The sequence below is a fragment of the Stigmatopora argus genome, chromosome 9, assembly GCF_051989625.1.
Source record: "Stigmatopora argus isolate UIUO_Sarg chromosome 9, RoL_Sarg_1.0, whole genome shotgun sequence".
NCBI classification, from domain to species: domain Eukaryota; kingdom Metazoa; phylum Chordata; class Actinopteri; order Syngnathiformes; family Syngnathidae; genus Stigmatopora; species Stigmatopora argus.
This window is the reverse complement of record NC_135395.1, coordinates 13,309,478-13,330,621: the sequence shown is the minus strand read 5'-3', so window position 1 is coordinate 13,330,621 and position 21,144 is coordinate 13,309,478. Positions and strand designations below refer to the sequence as shown.

Here is a 21,144-nt window from a genome sequence, read left to right as displayed (position 1 = left end):
TTGTTTGGCTCCGAACATTCGGCTATGCGTAGCATTGATTTAGTTATATAGTTTCTCTTAAACAAGCTGGGATGTGGTCACCCACTGTAAATGTAGCCGTTGTGTGTGCATGTCAGGTGGCTGTAATTCCAGCTCAAGTGCAGGAAGCAGCCTGCTTTTTCAAGCTTCCGTTAGAACCGCAGCAGCACTCACCATTATTCTTGGCACACAAGCGTGCATGTCGGGTAATCCTGGCTGCTCTGTCCCCTCATCCCATCTTCCCTTTCAACCTTCTCCCAACCCTTAACCCACCAACCATTCCCCTCCTTGCGCTGGTCTGACAGTCAACGGCGGATGGTCCACGTGGACCACCTGGTCGTCCTGCAGTGCTGTTTGTGGGCGAGGCTGGCAGAAGAGGAGTCGGAGCTGCACCAACCCCACACCACTGAACGGAGGCACGTCCTGTGAGGGGCAGAACGTCCAGAAAAGTGCCTGTGTGGCCACCTGTCCAGGTAACTCCCAGGCAACTTCCTGCTTGTCCTGTGGCACTTGGCTTCCCGTGGTTTTCTTTTTGCATTCTTTCACCTCCAGAAGTCATCTCGTTCATCTTCATTTTGGCCTGCAACTCTTTCCTGGGCTAGTGCTGCTTCTGTTGTATCCCACAATTAAACGGACACACATTTTTAGAAACTATTAGTCCTCACGGCCATGAAAGTGATTTATCATCCCACTTTGTTCACATATCTCATTATCTTTTATGAAGACCCTGCTCTTATTTCATATACCTCTCTGATTTAAGAGACATAATCCCAGCCAGACGGGCATACTGCTGTGTCAGACTAGCACTACTACATTTGTTATTGTTTGCAGCTAAAGCTGTGTAGTAAATATGGGCAGTAAAAAGGTGAATTATGGCAGCCCATGTGCTATGTCTACGTCGTAAGAGTCGGAGGGGCTTTCGTTTCCCTGCCCAGTCTTTTTCATGAGAGAAATCAAGGGCCAGGGAGTGTCTGCTTGATAGTGAGCAACATATATCGATCCTGTAGCCTGAGATACAGCCCGCTTCATTTGCAGTGTCCTACATTAGCTCTGTAACGATGGCTCAAAGGTAGCGTGCCAGTCAGATAGATGCCTATGGAAAAAAAGCTAAAGGTGAAAGAAGCAAGTGAATGAGAAAAGGGGAACATTGGACCCAGTCCAAATCAGCACTGGCTGCAAAATCCTCCATGCTTGAAAAGCGCTGAGGGAAACCCTAAACCTCTTTCTGTCGCAGCCTCTCCCTTGCTAAAACAAAGGTTATTTTCCTCCGTGAATCAAGGTATTACGTTACACATGGTGGTGTAGAGACATCACCAGATGTTAAACGTTAGTCAAAGTAACCTAACCCAGCAAGTGGATGAAGACAAGGACAAGGAAAAGGTATAAATGGTTGATGCTCATCCAGGCTTTTATCTGGATGGATCTGGTAGTATTAGCCGCCATGCAATCAGGAATTAAATTCAATGCTTGGCATATACTGTAGCAATGGGGCTACTGACCTCCATGAATATCAAAAGATTAATGTCAGACCTTCTATTGTTAGATCAAACTCTCCTAGCTTCATAAGAAGAATGAGTGCAATTCCAGCCATTGCAGCCCGGTGGCAGAAATTTTAGTATTCTCTGTCAATAAATCAGAGTTCATGGATAAAACTCATTATAGTTTACAATCTTGAAAGTCATTGCTAATGCCAGTTGTTTGGCACGTTTTATTTCAGATTTTTTTTTCGCTTTATACATGTTTCGTATAAAACCGTATCTCTTGTTTCAGGGTCTACTACCACTGTCAAAAATATTTACCTGAACAGGCAATGAGTGGGTATGATGTTACCATTACAATAATGTAGAATTTAAAAAACCTCGTCATTTACTAGTTTTGTTGCACTCAATGTCTGTGAGAAAAGTGGCTGGTTAGTCTAGTATAGGTATGTATTGTTTTTAACAACATGGGTTTAAAAAGATTGGTTTTGGAGTGGGAGATAAAACCTTGGGTGTGGTGAACCTATTGCCTTTAACCTTTCCCTCTTTGCCATCACCTTTAGCTGCATTGGCTGGACTTCCAAAAACAGATATATGAAAGAAAAAGAACAACACTTAAGTTCATCCTTTAGCTGCACATGGCGCCAAAGTGGATCAAAACCTTTCGCGTTTGACCTTTGCGACTTTCACTGTATTTCAAGAAAACAACACGGTTCTCTGTCATGCCCCTGTCAGTCTTATGCTCCGGTAGCAGAAGGTGACCTAGGTGTCCTCTCCTCCCTCGTTACCTCTCTCCGTGGCTCAGACATTTCCAGCTGTCAGCGCCTGTAGCAGGTTTCCCTCAAGGCCAAAGACCAACACGGGAGAGCCGAGGACATGATAAGTTTGTTCTTCCCAATCACAAGTGGCATCGTTACTCGGCTGTGAACTCACGAACGTGCCTCCCCAGTCCTCTCAGATGAGATGAAGTGACTGCTGCGTCATTTGTCAGTAAGCTCACGCACAGCCCAGCAGTGACAAACCGAAATACATCCAAATCCTCAATTTTGATTCATTAAACACGCAACCACATTCGTGAATCCTGTAGGGTGACATTCTATAGGAGGCATCCTTTACATACTGTTAGAATGACTTTAACCATTCTGTCGAAAGCCCTCGTACATGAGCGAAGTTGTAATCACTTCTCAAGAAAGGTCGAGGGTTCCCATCAATGCGCATTGTCGTTCGTTTCTACTTAGATGCAGTGCTCTCTTTTCCTTTCTCGGTCAAGAGGCATTTTCAGGGCCTTTTGCTTTTGAGCTGCTTTTCATTGCTTCTGTACTGTTGTGGCTTTCATTGTGGTGCAGAAGGCTGTCGCCTGAAATATGGTTGCACTGGTTTTTATTAGTCTATTAATGCCTTTTTGATATTTGTTTTGTGTGTGTTGGTGTGTTCATGCCAACTAAATGATTGAATATTCTCAGGAATATTCATTTGAGCTTGAAACCACTCTTGTTCAAGAACAATTCATTCTGAACCATCTTTCCACATTTTGTTTGTTTCATGAGCTTTTTACAAAGGTTAATTTCCACATTTCATATAATCTTCTCCAGGCCGGCATCTTTTGCAACAGCCTGTTGAGTGACTCCTCATTGCGAAAGAACGCTAGCACTTCTCTTCTTGTGAATGTCCAAGTCATCAAAGTGTTCTAGTAGGCGGCGGGAGGCCAGTCTGTCATATCAGATGGGCTTCTTCCCGGGGTAGTCATGCAAACTCAAGGAAGAGGTTAGGCTACAAATGAAAGCTCAGAGCACAACAGCATTGATACTTTAGGCCTTTACATTGCTAAACAGACAAGAGTTAACCTCCATTTCATGTTTGGGTTCTTCACCTTTCCCTTGAGTTTACACCGAATATGTAAATTCCCACTGCTATGAAGGGTAGAACGAGGCTGGTTGTTACATTTTTTTCTCTTCGTAGAATATGTTCTGAACATGTTTTTGAATAGTCATTCATATGTAAGAGCGGAGCTTTTAGGGATAAAGAATACAGTGAAGAGAGCTGTCGGGGAAACAAGTGCACTCTGACGTGCACAGTGACCATAAACGTCCTTCGAACTGTTGATAGTGCGACCACCAACCCCAGAATGTCCGAAAAGCTTGCAAGCAATTGGCTAGCTATGGCATTTGAATCATAACTGTAGCTTTGTTAGAAAAAGGTAATTCACACTTACCTTAAAGTGGCACTCGGCAGTAAAAAGTGATTTATTTTTTTCTTTTTTTTTTTTACAACTGCTATTCTGAGGCTTTTAATACTAATTTTCCCAAAGACCTTACGCGCATTGGTTTGAGCCAATAATCATGGCAAAATCTCACATTGTGACGGCACATTTGCCGTCCTAATTGTAAATACTTAGAACCAAGTTAGACAAGCATGTCGTCGAGACACTACCGATACAAGTGAATCAAGACGCCGAATGCAAGGGAGGAACACAAAGAACATGAAAAGATTGCTAACTTGGGTGAATTATTCAAATATTGTTCTGATCCCTCAGGCTCGCCAGCGGAGTCATGAGAATTCCGCTAGATGGAAAATAAACAGACTCGAGGCTAGTGTATTTGTGCGTGTTTGTTTGCATGCGTGCGCGCGACCCTCTGGTGCGCGCATGCTTTTCGACACCCATATGCTTGCTGTGTCTGCACTGCAGGCAAGTGTCTACTTCTTAGCAGTGAACTTGTTCTGGGAACATCATTTGTGTCCAAATAACAAATACAAGATGTTGCTAATAGCACAGAAAAACATATTACTTCACGTTGGAAAGAGTGTAGCCATCTGGTGACAGATTTGGACTGTTGCTGCCTCAATCATTCTGTGCCATTTGCCTTGGCTCCCTCTTTTCATCTCGCATTCAGTCACCCATTTTGGCTATTTCCACCAAATTAGTTAACATAAGGGAGACACGGCTCCCTTGTTCCGTATTTCATTTGAACTTAGAATTAGCCGGCAAAAGAAAATTCTATGATTAAATGTGTAGTTCCCAAAAAACACAATAATTGGTGACTTTGTATCAGTCACTTACTTGAGATGAGCTGCCACTCACCTCTGAGGCAATGTGGTTGTGTTCTCATCAGGTCAGTGGGTTTAGGGGCCATCACTGTGCACACATGTTGAACGGACTTAGAGAATTGAGGTATGACCCTCAAGTACGCGAAAACCTCAGGTGTTTGATGAACTCAGGCAATAACCATCAGCGAGCTTTGTCATTATGAGCAGCAAAAGCCTCAAACAGAACCCGCGTGTACCTGTATAGAATGGTGGGGGGTATTTTTTTTTCCTATTCCCCTCGACAACATGTCTAAATTGAGGCGTGACACTGAGCTATTGTATTGCTGTCCCTCCTTTAGGAGCTGGGCTGACCTCAAACCCGCAGTGCTGTGATTGAAAATCAGTTGCACAGCCTTTCACTTCTGTGCCAACAATCTCATCCCGGGGGATTTTATATGAATAACTCTCTGAATAATCTGATTCGTATGTTACACAGGAGAAGGAGTAAGAATGGGCCAGGTTTTGATTTCAAATTTACTACAGTGTTAAAAGAGGACAGCTTTTCTGGTTCACAATACTTATCTCGTCTTCAAATGGTAGCCCTATTTCTCAATTAATTCTCAGCTCCTCTCACCCTCCCATAACCCCTGCAACTACAATATTTAAAAGTTATTGCTAACTGAAACAGTGGCGCATATCCAAGTCTTGTAAACAGTTGCTATGATGAATCTTAATCTTAAACTCTCATATTGGTGTGCAATTATCTGCTTACATTTGTGCTGTTGGTGCATTCATTTTCTTTCATACTTGTATTTTGCACACAATTAGCATAATTCATTGCATGATCTTAAACAGTCCCCCCTATACCTTTTAAAAATGTGCCAACCAAAATGTGTATGCAAATGTATGTTTGTATGCCAAATAATAAGAACATTATTTATTGAGCAATTAAATTGACTAAGAAATAAAAAGACATTTCTCAAAGGGGTGGAATTGCGAGTGACAGCGAAGTAAACATTTGCACGCATGCATGTCAACACACAATTTAGCCCACTGAGAACAACTCAAGAAATTGTAACTTGGATTTTTTTTCGTAAATTGGGACATTTTTGTTCTCATCGAGGCTTTTTTAACCCAAATATTTTGTACAAGCATTCGTAAGTAGAGGTACTACCACAGTACATTCTAGCGCTACTATTTTTGCCAACATATGTCTAACTCCAAATGAAAATGTTGAACAAATGCTTATTGACTATGCTGCATTCTCACGTGCATCAACAATGAACTTCTTTAATTCCTAGTCCTGCCAAACTCAATGACATTCTTACAAGTGGCATACTATTCCCCCAGTCTCTTTGTTTGAAAAACTTATTTGAATGTTCAATAGTCTTGCTTTGTGCCAGAAATAGAGAACTCCATTACCTCATCAGAGCAAATTTTGAGCTCATCTCTTTATTTCACATTCATATGGCTAAACCGAGGGGCGACATTCCACATTCATTAGTATCTCATTTGCTTTTCTATTATTTTCAATCCTAGCTTGGATAATCAGCCCACTGGCCCACGGATGGGTCCACTCAATGCCAAACAAGGACAATTATCTGATTGGTTCCGCTCCCCCTGCCAAACAGATCTGACTGCATAGTAACCCAAGCTGTGTCAGCATCCCGCCACACACGCATGCAGAAATCCTGGACACACACACACACACACACACACACACACACACACAAAGTACTACGTCTTGCAGCATTGATGCAAACACCTGTGTCTTAGCTTTCTGGCACTTTTTAATTATGAACTGGTGCCAAGCCCAAAATAACAATCAGTCATAGTTATGCTAGATTAGTTCTATCCCACCCTCAGTCCTACTCATACATCATAAACCAATGCCTCTGACCTGCTCTAGGTCAGAATTGTACTCTTGGGTTCATGCCCCTTGCTCTCTTTATTGCTAGGATTAATGAGCACTACCGTTTCCTTGCCCTTGGGTCAGCCAGGAAGAGGGTTGTTGCTGTCATGGCAGTGTGTTAGTGTGTGTGCTGTCATAATAATTTTGCCAAGTTCTCGCCACAGATAAATTCGGGACAGGAAAGAGCAAGACAGTGGTGTTGCTCCCCCCACGAGAGCTCATTATGGCTCTTTTTCCTATTAGCCCTGTGGTAACCTTCCACAGGGCGGGTACTGCGTCACTCCTAATATCACTCTTTGCCAGCAGCAGCCCACCTTGAACTAAAATGGCTGCATTTTCTATTTATGTTAAATATGACATTCTCAATCTGACAGCAGTTTTGCCTGAGAACTGTGTTCACATATTATTTTGTTTGTGTTTGTATTTTTTTTAATATAGAATCATCATTTGGCATTTAAATCAAGAATTAATAATTAGTGATTAACTGTCATTTCCTATTTTCTTAAATATACACCTAGTATATATTTCAGTGTAAACATGGACAACACCAAATCTTATGCACATATCGTCTATTGTTTTACAGGTGTGTTACAAGATCTATTTTTTATCATGAATGCCCTGAACATAGGGCATGGAAAAAAATCGGGAGTCTATTTCCCATGAGTGTTATGTACAGGCTTAGTTTAACAACTCAATGAAAATTGAGGTTTAGCTTTGCTTGCATTTGATTTCCATCTGTTAGAAAAACAGAATCAGGTTAAAAGAAAATCCACTTTCCTGCACAGTTGCTTGAATATGAGCATTTGCAAGTGGATTTGCATGTCTTTGTGCTCTCCCAACAGGTTTACATTTAGCCTGTAGATTTGCAAAAGATGGCAACATAGTTCAATATCAGTCGTTCAGATCTTGTAGTCAATTTGTACATCCTGAGAAAAATACATGCCACCATTTAGAATTTGTTGAATGTGTATTTCCAAGTTTTTTTTCCCTTACCTCAGTATTATGTTTGTACAGTGGATGGAGGTTGGAGCGAATGGAGCAAGTGGTCACCATGCGGGGCAGACTGTGCGATGTGGAGGAGCCGAGAGTGCACCCAGCCATCACCTGGAACCGGGGGCAAGGACTGCCAGGGGCTCGACCTTCAGTCTCTTAATTGCACCAGCGAACAGTGCCCACAGAGTGAGTGTATAACCGCCCACACACAGCAAAATGCACTATGTTGTGCAAAGAAATGATGCAATGGAACAGAATTGGTAGGCTGCATGGATTTTGAGCATGACAGAGCTACTAAAGTGCTCAATAAACGTACATTTAATACACTTTGGCCAACTCCAGTATGGTTTTGGAATTTTAAAGAGCAAAACTTCAGCTCAAATAAAGCCAAGGTTGATGCAACAGTAGGCTAAAAGCCCACTCTTAATATTTGACCATACTTATTTAAAATATTCCTGAAAATATGTATAATTGAAAGTCACGTCACTACACATGCAGTAGTTTACTTGGTTGAATGTGATGGTAAATCTAATTCCACCTTTCTAATTGATAATGAACATTGTAGGAGAGGCTTTAAAGAGCCCCCCAATGCATCATTGTGTGAGGTCATTGTGTGAAAAGGCTTCAATCTTAAAGTCACTACATTTTTGGCCACCCTCTCACAAGAGTAGTTTTTAAGATTACTGTCATTAATTCATCATGATCCTTAATTTATACATCAATCTTTTTTTGTTTAATTCCGTGTCACTAAAGAAAAGTTTCGTGAAAAGCTTTCAACTTGATGTACTTTCATTTAATGTCTACATTTTTGTGGCCGTTCAAAAGGATTTGAAATACCTTATAACAAAAAGTCACATTGCTTTTTGAAGTACATCGTTATCTACTTGGCAAGAGCATTCATCAGCCTCTTGGTCACAAATTTGCTCAAATGTTGAGTGTTCTACTTGACTTTAATTTTCTTAGCTAAGATGTTCGACTCTTGATTTCTAACATTAGCCGGAGCGGTGTGCTTTTAATTGGTGTGATAGATTAAACTTTAGCTTCATCTGTGGTAAGCAAAAGGCAAGTATCTCAGCCTTTTAGCCTAAATGCATACCATCAAAAAAGTAACTTATAGAAAAATTTATTACTTAACCTATGACTACAATTGATTAATTACAAATAACAACATAATTAAGGCACCCCTAGTTTTGACGTTTTCAATATTCTACTTTAGTCTAGGACACTTCACAAGTGGACTTGAAGCATTTTAAAGTTTCCAGTTTCAAACACTGACCAGAAAGATCACCTCATGTAATTTGACCCGTTTGTTCTACTCACGCTAACTTTACTGAATTGCTGTCTTTCTGACAGACAAGCTATGCAACCAATTTGTGTTGCAGGTTGACAAAAGATACTTTGATGCAACTGCTTACAGAAGTAACTAGCAGAGCATCCTCAGAGAACCTAAGCAGCCAAATTCAAAGCATCGGCATGCTTGGTAAAGTGGCCTAAAATACCATTAATTTATCACAAAATTCCTTTTCTGAACTATATGACCTCTGACCTCGCTACCCCAAATTTTAATCACCTCTTCATTTCTTGGTACAAACAAGTACCTGCAAGTTTGACAAAAAAATCCTTTATTCTTTCTCGACTTATCTAACACACAAACACAGACAGACATATGAAACCGAACTCATAACCTGCGTCTTTTGTGTGTTTTACTACATGCTCAGCTTTGCGCTGCTATATTTCATTTTCCACCAACATGTTATCATGCCATTTGATGTAACGATAACAATGCTGAAAATAGAACCGTTCTGTTAATTAACACCACTGCATTCACTATGTTGATCTCTTTTGTACGTTCAGGATTTGTATAAAATACTGAGTATATGTTTCGCAACTAGGCGATTCACCAATTAACTTTAAATGTGCAGCATGTGTTTGATGCTTCTGGCACGGATCAAAAACTGTATCATGCTTTTTCACACCCCATCATTGCCTTGGTGAAACTACAGTACTCTGAGGGGGTGGCCCTGTTTAATGTAAGCAATCCAGCCTTTGGCCTAACTCATTACTGAACCAACATTGAGTAGCTTGTCGAGTGGGAAAGATGCTGGGGCTGGTTCCTGTTTTGTGCCTGAATAAGAAAAAAACAAAAAAGTACAAACTGCAAGCCCTACAACGACAATGATTGTATTTTCCCACATCATTAAGCCACCAAATTGCTCTTGTCAATTAGTGTATCTTTCTGTATGAGGGGGAGCGGGGACATTAACAAACATTACCACCAATCTCAGCCTACCTACAATGTGAATTTTAATTAGTTTGTCTCTAGAAGACGTCCAATCCACTTGAACTGGGAAGGTTTCCAGTGATTGAACATGCACTCACCAAAGAATGAAATGAGCGAATAACATTCACAGTCACTTGTCATTGCCTAAATTTTCTATTCTGCTTTTATTAGTGACTCATCCAGATGTTCACGACATCTCTGGTCTAGGTGAATATAATTCATGACGTAATCCTTTTGAATGAAATGAAAGAAATGGCACCTCTCTCAATATCACACTTCAGACTTCCCATAATTTACACCGCACATATTGACCGTTTATTCCATTTCATATATTGTCAAGCATAAATGTCTAGAATACTGTAGTGTGGTTTCCCATGCACTCAAAAGTCTCAACGTGGAGGGGGAAACGGATATAAATCGCTTTTGTTGATGCTTTGTGAACGCCGTTTTTTTTAATGGGGATTTAATTGACACGGGCAAGCGGATGAGTAAACTGAATAAATTTCCTCGCGTTGATTAGTGAAATCGGATGGGCAGTTTACATGCAGGGCGCTTCATAGGGCACTTGTAGACGTGGGCTGCATATGCATAAGCCCCGTGTCTCGAGTCTTTGCGCATGCATATGCACGTCTCAAGTTTCAACCATGGCCAAGACTGCGGCTGTGAACCAAGACACATCGCACGGTCAATCATCAAAGGTCAGCATGCTCTTCCTCAGAGATGCAAAGCCATTGTACACAAAGATGGGCAGTCATTGTTTCTAATGTAAATGCATGCAGGGAGGCTGTATTTACATTGGCCACAAAATAAGACCAATCTGTTTTAACTAAATGTTTTCTTAGTTGAGTGTTCTCAAACTCATCTTTTACTTTTTCTATAAATAGACCAATGCATTTCTGATGTGTTCTTGTTTTGAATTTTCTGAATTTGTCATGACTCATTTCACATCATAGTCATTTTGCTCTATTGGTATACAACAATTTTAATTCTAACTGTGCAATCTTAGTTCACATAGCCCACAAAACAATCCTCACAGCAACCGGAATGAAGACAAAGAAATAATCTCGTAATTGGCTGAGGTGGAGTGCAGGAAATTCGTTGTCAATACAGAACCAAAATAATAACAACCAACTCGTGCTGAGCATCCACTTTTAAAAATGTCAAAGAACGGTGTTAGAATGATCCCACCGCCCCCAAATATTTCTTCAAAGTCTATTGAAATTTTAATGACATTTAATGAATGTTAAAAGTGCAAGCTTACATGCGGTCCCTTTAAATGTGAGCGTTCCATTTGCAATAACAGTGTGAAGTATGATAATAAGCCAAATAGGGAGTTTTGGCTAGTCTTCACGTCATTAGCTGAGTGGGAAAACTCGCTCCTAAATACATCCCCATTCTCATGTCTTATAATCCAACATTAAAACTGCTGAGTGAATTTAGCATACTGCAAAAAAAGGATGTCCTTTGACAGAGGAGCTTGCGTACTTCTCATTTAGACAGAAGGGTTGTGTAAAAGGACGTTATTCTTTTGGGTGGTGCAGTCGAATGGATATGTGATCTAATGAGTTATCTGTGGCAATTCTCAAAAACAATCAGACCTGACCTAAGAAGCATTATTTTCATAAAACTGTAGCCGAATGGAACTGTAAGCACACTCTGCAAATGATATAGACATTGGCTTTGTGCAAGAAAATGACAAAGTGGTGGCGAAGGGCACAACGTGAATCATGGGACATTAGGTTGTCGTAAAAACAAAATTCCAGCTGCACGATCGTGATGACGGGGATCAACTTGATTTGCTGCAAGATCCTGTTTTGACTGATAAAATCCGACTCACAAACTCACTTTGCTTTGAGGTTTAATATCCTGGCGCAACAGTCCGATCTTTTTGTCTTGATTTTGTTTGTCAGTGCAGGGTCAGCAGTGGCATGAAAAATGGATGACCGTTTGGTCCGGCCCATATTTCACCGGGGCTTTGCTGAGGGATAGGATGAGTGTATTGTGACGATAGTAATGGTCACGTTCACTTTGAGAGTTTTACTAGCCACATATCCCTGACCTGAAGAACTCTAGTGTGATTCATCTTCAGCGAAGTGACTAGGAATGGCCATGGGATGAAATATATTCCCAGGGCTCATGATAAATACCCTGGGAAGAGGCGCAGGGGCCTGCAAAGTTTTTTTTATCCATCCTGGCGAGAGCAGGCCTAACAGGTGCCGCTCCCAATGCCACAAGAGACTAAATTCTGCTTGGTAGCCACTGACAAAATGAATTATGATCCTATCTCCAACTAGGAATTTTGAAGCAGCCTGTCCATACTGCTGAGCTTAAAGTGCAATGATTGGCCTGAGGTCTTTTCAAACTCTTCACAGATGGACATCCATCATAAAGTGAGGTCGCGCACATCCAATCAAAAGTTCTGTGGTAGCAATTAGATGAAGTAGCATTGAATGATCGAGTGACATAAACGCGTAAATGTGACTTTGGAGGTGCATGTTTGGGTGAACATAAAGCCCATCCAATTATATAGCCTGATTAACTATGTCAATTAAAGTGTGATAAATGCCCTCTTTGTTATTGACTGGCATCAGCAAAATCAATGAGCGGCACCAACGGGAGCTGAGAGCAGATTCTAGTCGGGATTGTAAGTGAGCATCGGGATTGCTTGGCGGTGACACCTGGCGGGCCAGATAAAACTTCACTCTGCGATGCCCCTGATAATGTCGCTTACATCCTAACAAAATGTGCAAGGAAGGCCAAAGAGCCTTACCTGATTGACAGAATTTGTTTGCCTTGAGAATGGTACGTGCAGAAGATCAGGATCTTTGCTTGGTGTCTTTGGTTTACCCTTAAGTAAACAGCAAAGCAGTTTGAGAGTATTTATTCATTTAGTAGTTAGCTGACAAGCACTAACTATATGGTGTCTGCTCATCTCTCTGTGGGCTTCAACATTACCAAGTCCAAATACCACCGTATTGCCTTTTCCCTGACCTTTGACTCAACCAAGGTATTGGATTTGGAAGGTTTAATGTGAGAGTCTTTTCTCTTTTTTGGGCACCTCGCTGAAGGAAGTGAGAAGTTTAGCTAGCTTTGTTTCGGTTAAAGCACATTGCTTATTCCCTGTGGGATTAGGAAAGTGGTGTGTAATACTGCTGCATCCAGAGATAAGGTACTATAGGGGAACAAACTGAGCTAACATTAAGTCAGTGTTGTCTTTTCTCATTCTAGGCTTTGTATTATGAGACGTTCGCTTTATCACGATAGTGCATGAATCACTGCTTGTTGTTTGTGTGCGTTTTGGGATACGTTAAATCTCGGTGGAATGTCTACATACAAAAAGTAATACATTTTAACATCAGTACGTTTCATCTCCATCAATCTCTTTGCCTCTGATGATGAATGGGTAAGCATTAAACATTAATCTTGGCCTCAGTTTATAATGATTAGAAGCACGCTCATACAATCAAATTAAACAGTGCTCACAATGCTATTACACGTTTACATTTTAGTCGGCACTTCCATTTCATTAAATTATTCATTTAGAGTCAACTGAGAAGGAAAATACCATTGAAGACTATTTTTGGTCATCTAAAAAAACAGCCTCATAAATACCTGGCGTCTACATACTTGGACATCACATTTTGGATCCTTGGGACAATGTCCTCCACAAACCCTGAGAACATCTTCCTCCCCCGCCATGATCACCTGTAGTTCTCAAAAGACATCCATTTCAAATCCCATTCTCTTACCGAAGGCCCACACTAATATATGACTGTTTGTCTGCGTGCAGTTATCATTTCCATATTGTACACTCAGTTACCATGCGTTTCTAGAGGCAAGCACTAAATCTCATAGGCAAATTCACTTCCTCTCCTGGAGGTGTTGTCTTTTGAGAGAAAAATACAAAGAAAGAATGCATGAATATTTATCCAGGTTAGAAATGAGGGGAAGAAGAAAAGGAGAACCTGTATTCTTTTGAATTGTCTGCAAATTTAAATACAAGTCGAGCCATTCATATCAGGGCGCTTGTATAATATTTGCTAATGCATTTTCTTACCTCCGTGTAAAACCTTCAGGGATGTCAAGCAGCGTTAAAGCAATAAATGCCATAACTGATTTTATTCGATTAAACGAATTGAGACCTTTACACAGCAGGTAATAAAACTCATTGCAAGAGCCCTCCGATATTTCTGTGCTACGCTTAAGGGAGTGTTTTTGCTTGTGAATAATTCTTGGGACTTCTTCTGTTTTTGTTCTCGTAGCCGCGGGCAGAGCAGAAGACGTAGCGCTCTACGTGGGAATGGTAGCGGTGGCTTTGTGTCTGACCTTGCTGCTCATCATCCTGGTCCTGGTCTATCGGCGCAAGAAGGCCGGTCTGGATGCCGACGTGGCCGACTCATCTATCCTCACTACTGGCTTCCAGCCGATGGGCATCAAGCCCAGCAAGCCAGGTGTGTGGGCACCGCGGCCACGCAGGCCCCTCACCCACAGCAGTAGGACACTATTCTTTGTTTTACTCTCGTCTGTGCGTCCATCCTTCAGTGGCTGTGACAGTACCGCGCTCATTGATATGTAACGTTAGGCCACGTTTTCACCGTTCAATTCAGTTTGGTTGACACAAGTAAAAAAAAAAATATGGTCCCTTATCTAAATTTGAATTGGGCTCAAATTATAAGGCTTACATGTTTTCTGACTGTGTCCCTTTTATCTTTTCAAATAACTTTTGAGCTCAATTTAGATGAATTTTAAAAAAGTGATGTTTTCACTTGATACTTATTTTCTCCTACTAAATTATTTGAAGAACTCTTTATTTCCTCTCAAATCTTATTGTGTTCCTAAATATTTGGCGATCCACTTGTTTTGACAGTACACCGAAAAAAAACGAGCATTCATTAACGCACCCAGAATTCTGGTTAGCTATTACACAGGATTTCTATAACTTGGTGAAAAGGTTGTCAAATCTTTATCGTATTGAGTGAAGCATTGCAGCTTTGATTTACCACAGGACTCTTATGGCATTCAGCTCAAATCCCATTTGCAACGAGGCAGTATCAGAGCACTTAATTTCAACAGTGATGTGAGTTTTATCGACAGCATATACTTGATCAAGGCTCGCTTGAATCTGAGGATATCCGATTCCGTGCAGTTTTGATTACACTGCAATGACGTATTTGTGAGAAAAATAAGATGGAATCGTGTCATTTGAACCCTGTGGTGTAAATCCGTATTAACAGTACAGATTTCAATTTGACAAAGTGCATCTGATGTCACACATCTAAACATCAGTGTTGCTGCTACTTCCAAATTAGCGAGATCAAAGATTTACAATACCAACCAGTACAATGGCAAGATCAACTCAACTGTATTGCTTGTTGAAAATGTGGCTTCCACAGGTTGATGTTTTTCAAGTGGTTCATTCGGTTGAAGGAAAATGTGGGTGTGGTTGTGAATGTATGTTTGTTTATCAAATTAAGTTGCCCTTGTGTTTTGCCATCACCTCATTGTCAAGAATTGCATCTAGTTTTCTCACTGTTTGTGTGTGCCTGTGAGGTTTCATCAGGTGTAATAGAAATGCAAGTGTCTGATTTGGATGGAGAGACAAAAGTGGGCTCTGGCATATATGAATCGGTATGAAAAGAATCTTCTCAGCATATTTGTTGTCGTTGTTGGGGTACTAAAGAGATATACAGAAGGAGCAGGCACCTAGACCTATGAGCTGGCATTGTCGAGAGCGTCTTTCTCGGTGCAATATGGCTTTCCTGTTTTTCTGTCAGTTTTCTTGGTGTTGTGACAGCAATAGTGTGTGAGATCTGTCTGTGTGAGCTATCACCTCCTTTTTCACCACCCATTGTTTTCTCTCTCCATGTTTTATCATCAAAACAGAGAATTCTCATTTGCTCACCATCCAGCCCGATCTAACGACTACCACCACCAGCTACCAGGGCACGCTACGGTCCCGACACGATGCTCCCGGCAAATTTTCGATGACCAACGGGCCTCTGCTGGACCCACTTCCAAAGGGTTCACACACGCTGCACAATGGAAAACTAAATTCGGACCCTGCGGACTTTGTGAGCAGGCTGTCCACTCAGAGCTACTTTAAAACGCTGTCCCGTGATGTAGCCAATACTTCTTATGGGACCTTCAACTTCCTGGGCGGGAGGCTGACAATTCCCAACACTGGTGAGTTACCTTTGTTACTATTTTCTGTACATTGATGTTACAGTACAGTTTTCAGGGTTTTGCTATTTAAGATCTTATTTTTTCTTTGGGAGTAAAAAAAAAGAATGTTCCTGACTCACTTAAGTTACACAATTACCTGTTAATGTCAGAGTGGAAATGGCTCGCTAGTTAAGAATTTTAATTCCCCAGCAGGTGGTCAAGGATATAGGCACCCAAGGGTGCACTCTCAGTCACGACATTGACATTAATAAAACTAGAACATTATGAAGCATTTCAATTATAGCGTATGCTGATTTCACAAGAAACTAATGTGGGAACTCGTGAACTCTCAAATTTCAGAACAACTAAAATGACTAAATCCACCAGACAGGTTTCTTCTGCTCAAAATGCATTAGGATTTAAGCAAGAGTTCATTATATTCAGTTGATGTTTCCCCATCACACACACAAATCATTTTAAATTAATGAAAACATAGTTCAGCCCGGGTGCCCTAATATAAAACACCCCTCCAAAGGGCATTGTTATTCTGAGAACAGAGAGGCATGTGGTCTGGTGAGACCGTTTTCCACCTCGTCACCATGGCGACTTCAATTCATATTAGCAGGTGACGTGTCACCACAGCAACTCAACTGTATTATTACAGTCCTTTTTCTTCTGGTCCACATGGAAAATGACTGTCATAATAATAAGATATTCATATGGAAGTATGTCTTTTGAACTGGTGTTTTTTTTCGCTATGGAATAATACATAAAGGGACCTCAAGAAAAGCATAATGATTGAAAGTGTTAGTATGTCATGAAATTTGCTTGCGAACCATTGCGGCTATAACAAATAAGCTCAACAGTGACAGTAATTAGGATAAGTGCCACATAAAATGGATGGTTATTGTCAAGTTATCTACTGATAGAGATCATTTGCTGCTGAAACTGTACTTGTTTCTTTTACTTACACACTTTTCTTGATCTTTTATTCTTAATTGCAACTATTAAAGGCAAAAGAAAACTCTGCAGACCGTGATTAGTCCATTATCCAAGCAAACTCACAAACATTCACCTTCATAGTAGAATTGTACCAAATGGACAGTAGTGAGAGAGACTTCAAGAATAACACGAAGGACGAATTATATCAATTAGGGCTTTCAGTCATGACAAAGCCTGGTGAATCACCCACTGATGTCTTAAGTGTGTGCTGATGCACAGGCCGATTCCACTAATGATTTCCTGGACTTAATTCGAAATTGTCCACTTACTCCGTCCTTGGTAGAATTATTGGTTTATTTCATTTTTTTTTCCCATCTTCTTGAAATTTTGCTTTTTTAAAAATGTTTTACCCTGACCGACAACGATGGCACATCTGTAATGTTTAATTTGTTCAGCCTAAGTTGGTAATTAATCACCAACCAACAGCACAACAAATGTCATGTTTTTAGAGTAATTAATTGGTCCTGTGCTTATTATTTCCATTCTTAAAAGCTTAGTATGCCTTTTTGTTTAGTTTTTTTTCTGTTAAATCTAGGCGCGAATTAACACACGTGAATTCTAACATTACTACTAACAAAAAGTAATAGCGCGAATACAAAAGTTAATTTTTGTAATCTGTCAATGCTAGTATTGTTTGAGTCACATTAAGTTTAGATATGGCATCAATATTAATTGACCACCATCTAGAAAATTGTTGTACTCATGTAACCCTCACCTTCATAAAATGTATGAAATTGTATCGCTTAAGATGCTCACTTATTGGTCCTATTGGTGACATATTTTCTAGAGTTTGTGGAAATCAGTCCTCCAAGTGCTCTTGTTTTCATTCAATGTTTTATGCATGGGTTAACTTATAACCATGGAGGCTATCCAATGCATCATCTCCTTGGGACACAGAAACACAATTTCCACCTGCATGTATTGAGTCAGAGCAGAGCCGCGTAATTCTTCAACCTATTTTTGCCTCGAGCTCATTTAGCTGAGGCGCGTGGGGGTTTATAGATTCTTACAGGACTGAGAGCATTTAAAGCAGACTCACCTGATTCAACAGATAAGCCTTTTTGTAAACCTCACACTCTTGTCATATTTTTGTACGGCGCTTTAAATAGATTTCTAAGTGGGTAATTGTGGCTTCACAATGCCACAATACTCAAACGACCTCACCGGCACTTTCTTTTTCCTCTAAGGTGCATTACCTCTCTCGTGGGGAAGCGCGGATTTTCCCAGAGTATTGTAGTCCTTGGTCTCAATTATCTACTTTGAGGCAAACAGAACACATTAAAACTGCAATGCACTGCACACTTTCGTCTCTGCTAATTGTCAACCACATGAGACGCCCGGCACCTCTGCTGCCGATGCAGAGATTTGCTTCAAACTGCGTGTGACCTTCACGATAGATTTGTTTTTTTCTCTTCCCGCGGGTGCACAGTTTGGTCGAAGATCTCCCGTCTTTGCGAGATGACAAAAGCGCTGTTCTGGCTGAACAAATGAGGTCCCTTCTTCTCACTGCGCCACTCTCCTCCTTTTGTTATTTGCATTAGGAATCAGTCTGCTCATTCCTCCAGAGGCCATCCCTAGAGGCAAGATCTATGAGATTTATCTCACGGTTCAGAAGAAGGAAGATTTAAGGTGGGTCTCTTAAGCACTCCTGTTTGTTTTGATATCCCACTGTTCCGCCGGGAAAATATTATACAGTCCGCGCCACATCTGTATAGGAGGGATGTACTGCAAATTATTCAAGTAATGTACTGAACTGACAGTTCCAGACTGTATAATCCACACTGTCTTTCACAGTTAGGCTTGGCCTGCATTTCATACTCTGGGGACAAACCTTGATAATCCACTCTTGATTGGGTTGTTCAGAAGAGAAAAGACATAGATTTGAATTATTTTTTTAAAGGGCGAGTTTAATCATAGAAAAAATATATATATATACACATGTTATGTTGTTTAGGCTATAGTTATCGGAATGAATGTTAAAATGTTATGTAATAGTTGGGTATTTATTTATGTATGTGATGGCCAATTCACATTTTCGTTCATTGCAGAGTTCATGCTACTGGAGTCAAAATTTTCTTAGCATGATAGCTGATCGTATGCTATCAAGAAGGAAAATGTATTTTCTGGGATTTTATCCCCCATTGTTTGGTCACTGTTGTCTTTGTCGGACATTGGTTACGTTTTTCTCCTGGTGATGACATCTTGATCGGATGCATACTGAAAATCTTCATACTGCAGAGAATTTGTATAGACATCTGATACAAAGGAGTCCGTGTTAAGTTTTTATAAATCTGAATTGGACTGCATGAAAACGAAAATCAGGATACGCCTCACACATCTGGGCAAAGTAATTAAATTTGAGCTGCAGTGTGAATGTAGCCTTTTACTCAGTTGTGATCATTTCCCCCCAAAGATATTTTTTGTCAACATTGTTGTTAATCTATTTTGAGGCATTTACTCACCTAGATTGTGCGACATTGTCTCGTATTCCTGCCAGACATTTAACACAGCCAACTAATTTCCAAAGTTGACAGTGTCACATGCACACCAGTACATCACATTAATAACTCAAATAAAAGCTCTTTATTATGCTTCATGTGCTCCATTGTCGTGACGTAGGTTACCCCTGGCCGGCTGCCAAACCCTGCTCAGTCCTGTTGTGTGTTGTGGACCCCCTGGGGTGGTCCTGAGTCGGCCCGTTATCCTGAGCATGGACCACTGCTCCGACGCGTGTCTAGATAACTGGGCCATCCGCCTCAAGAAGCAGACCTACGAGGGCGCTTGGGAGGTAAACTGACACAATAATGCCAACCATTGATCCTTCTTTGGAATACACCACAGAGAGTTTAATGTGATCTTTTGGTGGCGGCTGCGGCGGCGGTCTATTCAGGCCTAGCACTTGACCACAAGAAAGTTTTTTCTTGTTGTTGTACCAGAACAAAAGTCCGCTCTCCGGCTCAATAGTTGCCAGGCAACATGTTTCTCAGAAATGCCTTATTTCAAAGTACTTTCAGTGCTTCTTAGCTATTTCTGCTTGTAATTACAGTTGGAGGCGGATGTCCCTCCCAGTGTTTCTAGCCATTAAATTTGATATTGGAGGAAAAGGTTGGCGAGAACGTTCGAGCGTCTGCAAACACGGGCAGTTTCATGGTTTGAGGCTTTAGGTTCCATTGCAACAGATTTAGAGACAGGAAAGACAGCTGACGGGCTTTGGAGTATTAAGAGGTCTTCTCTGATTTTCAATATCGTGCATTAATAATTCACGCTCGCAGCATTTGAGGGCATTGGTCCGTCTCGGATTGATTTGTCTGAGGGGGGTGTTTGACCTCCACTTTTGATCATCAATCTAACCCAAATTAGCTGAAATGTATGACCGGCAATGGAGGAACGTAGAAAAAGAAAGGAGAGTGTAGTGTCAGCGTTTTAAAGGAAGACTGGAGATAGATAGAGGAAATGGATCCTGGAGCGGGCGGAAGGGAAATGAATTGCTCTTCGAGTGAGCACTCAGTAGCGTAATTGAGCCATCCCACACCTCGAGGAAATATTAAGATGATGAAAAAGTGAGACTCTATTGTGGTGGCAAAGCAAATGAATGGAGTCAATACTAATTCCATCATCGATTTGGATGGTGTGCGGTTCCATAGATCAAACCGTTTGGCAGCCATAATGCTCACTTCGGCTTGATGTGGCCAATGAGAAGAGACAGTCAAGTGGCGTGATGGAGTTTCCAGAGAAAACATTGTCACCTCGAGTCCAATTTGTGCCCATCAAATTAGCATAGGGAGGGAGCAATGTGGAATCATAAAACTAGTCCTGATTGCTGCTAAAAAATACCAAAAAAAAAAAATAAGTCTCCCGTCATTATTTCTAGAGATGTTCATCTGCCACTTTGACATTTTCAAACCTGTCATGTTTCTCATTACGAAACCGCTACCATATAATCCTTTCAGAGCTGTAATCTATTTTTGATCATTCCTTTCCCTGGCAATAATGCTATGCTGAACATTATTTAAAAAGTTGTTTTCATCTCCCTTAACAAACTCCACAAAATGGTCAATAATCCAATATTGACCAAACCTTATTTTGCTAGAATCATCTGTTCTTGCCTGGAATCCATTTCTGTCTCCTTTCATATCAATGAAGCAGCTCATCCATGCATTATTAAGTGAATTGATGGTGCTCTATAGAAGGTGCGTCTTGATCTTGAGTGAATGCACCCGGAGGGGCATTTGAGGCAACAAAGAGCAGTACAAATTATATCCTTGCCTCATTGT

At 40.8% G+C, this 21,144-nt stretch overlaps 1 protein-coding gene across 6 annotated transcripts in view; it reads left to right on the top strand.

The window, feature by feature from the left end:
* Window positions 1–21,144, top strand: part of unc5a (unc-5 netrin receptor A) — a 132,570-nt gene that overhangs the window by 88,731 nt on the left and 22,695 nt on the right. For 3 of the 6 annotated variants that reach the window (XM_077609424.1, XM_077609421.1, XM_077609425.1), the window contains 6 exons: window positions 324–491; window positions 7,447–7,611; window positions 13,969–14,199; window positions 15,590–15,889; window positions 18,412–18,499; window positions 19,490–19,658. In XM_077609424.1, the coding sequence (XP_077465550.1) occupies window positions 324–491; window positions 7,447–7,611; window positions 13,969–14,199; window positions 15,590–15,889; window positions 18,412–18,499; window positions 19,490–19,658 (1,121 nt within the window). The remainder of the gene's footprint in view (window positions 1–323; window positions 492–7,446; window positions 7,612–13,968; window positions 14,200–15,589; window positions 15,890–18,411; window positions 18,500–19,489; window positions 19,659–21,144) is intronic. The other 3 variants (XM_077609423.1, XM_077609426.1, XM_077609427.1) reach the window with 3 other exon arrangements.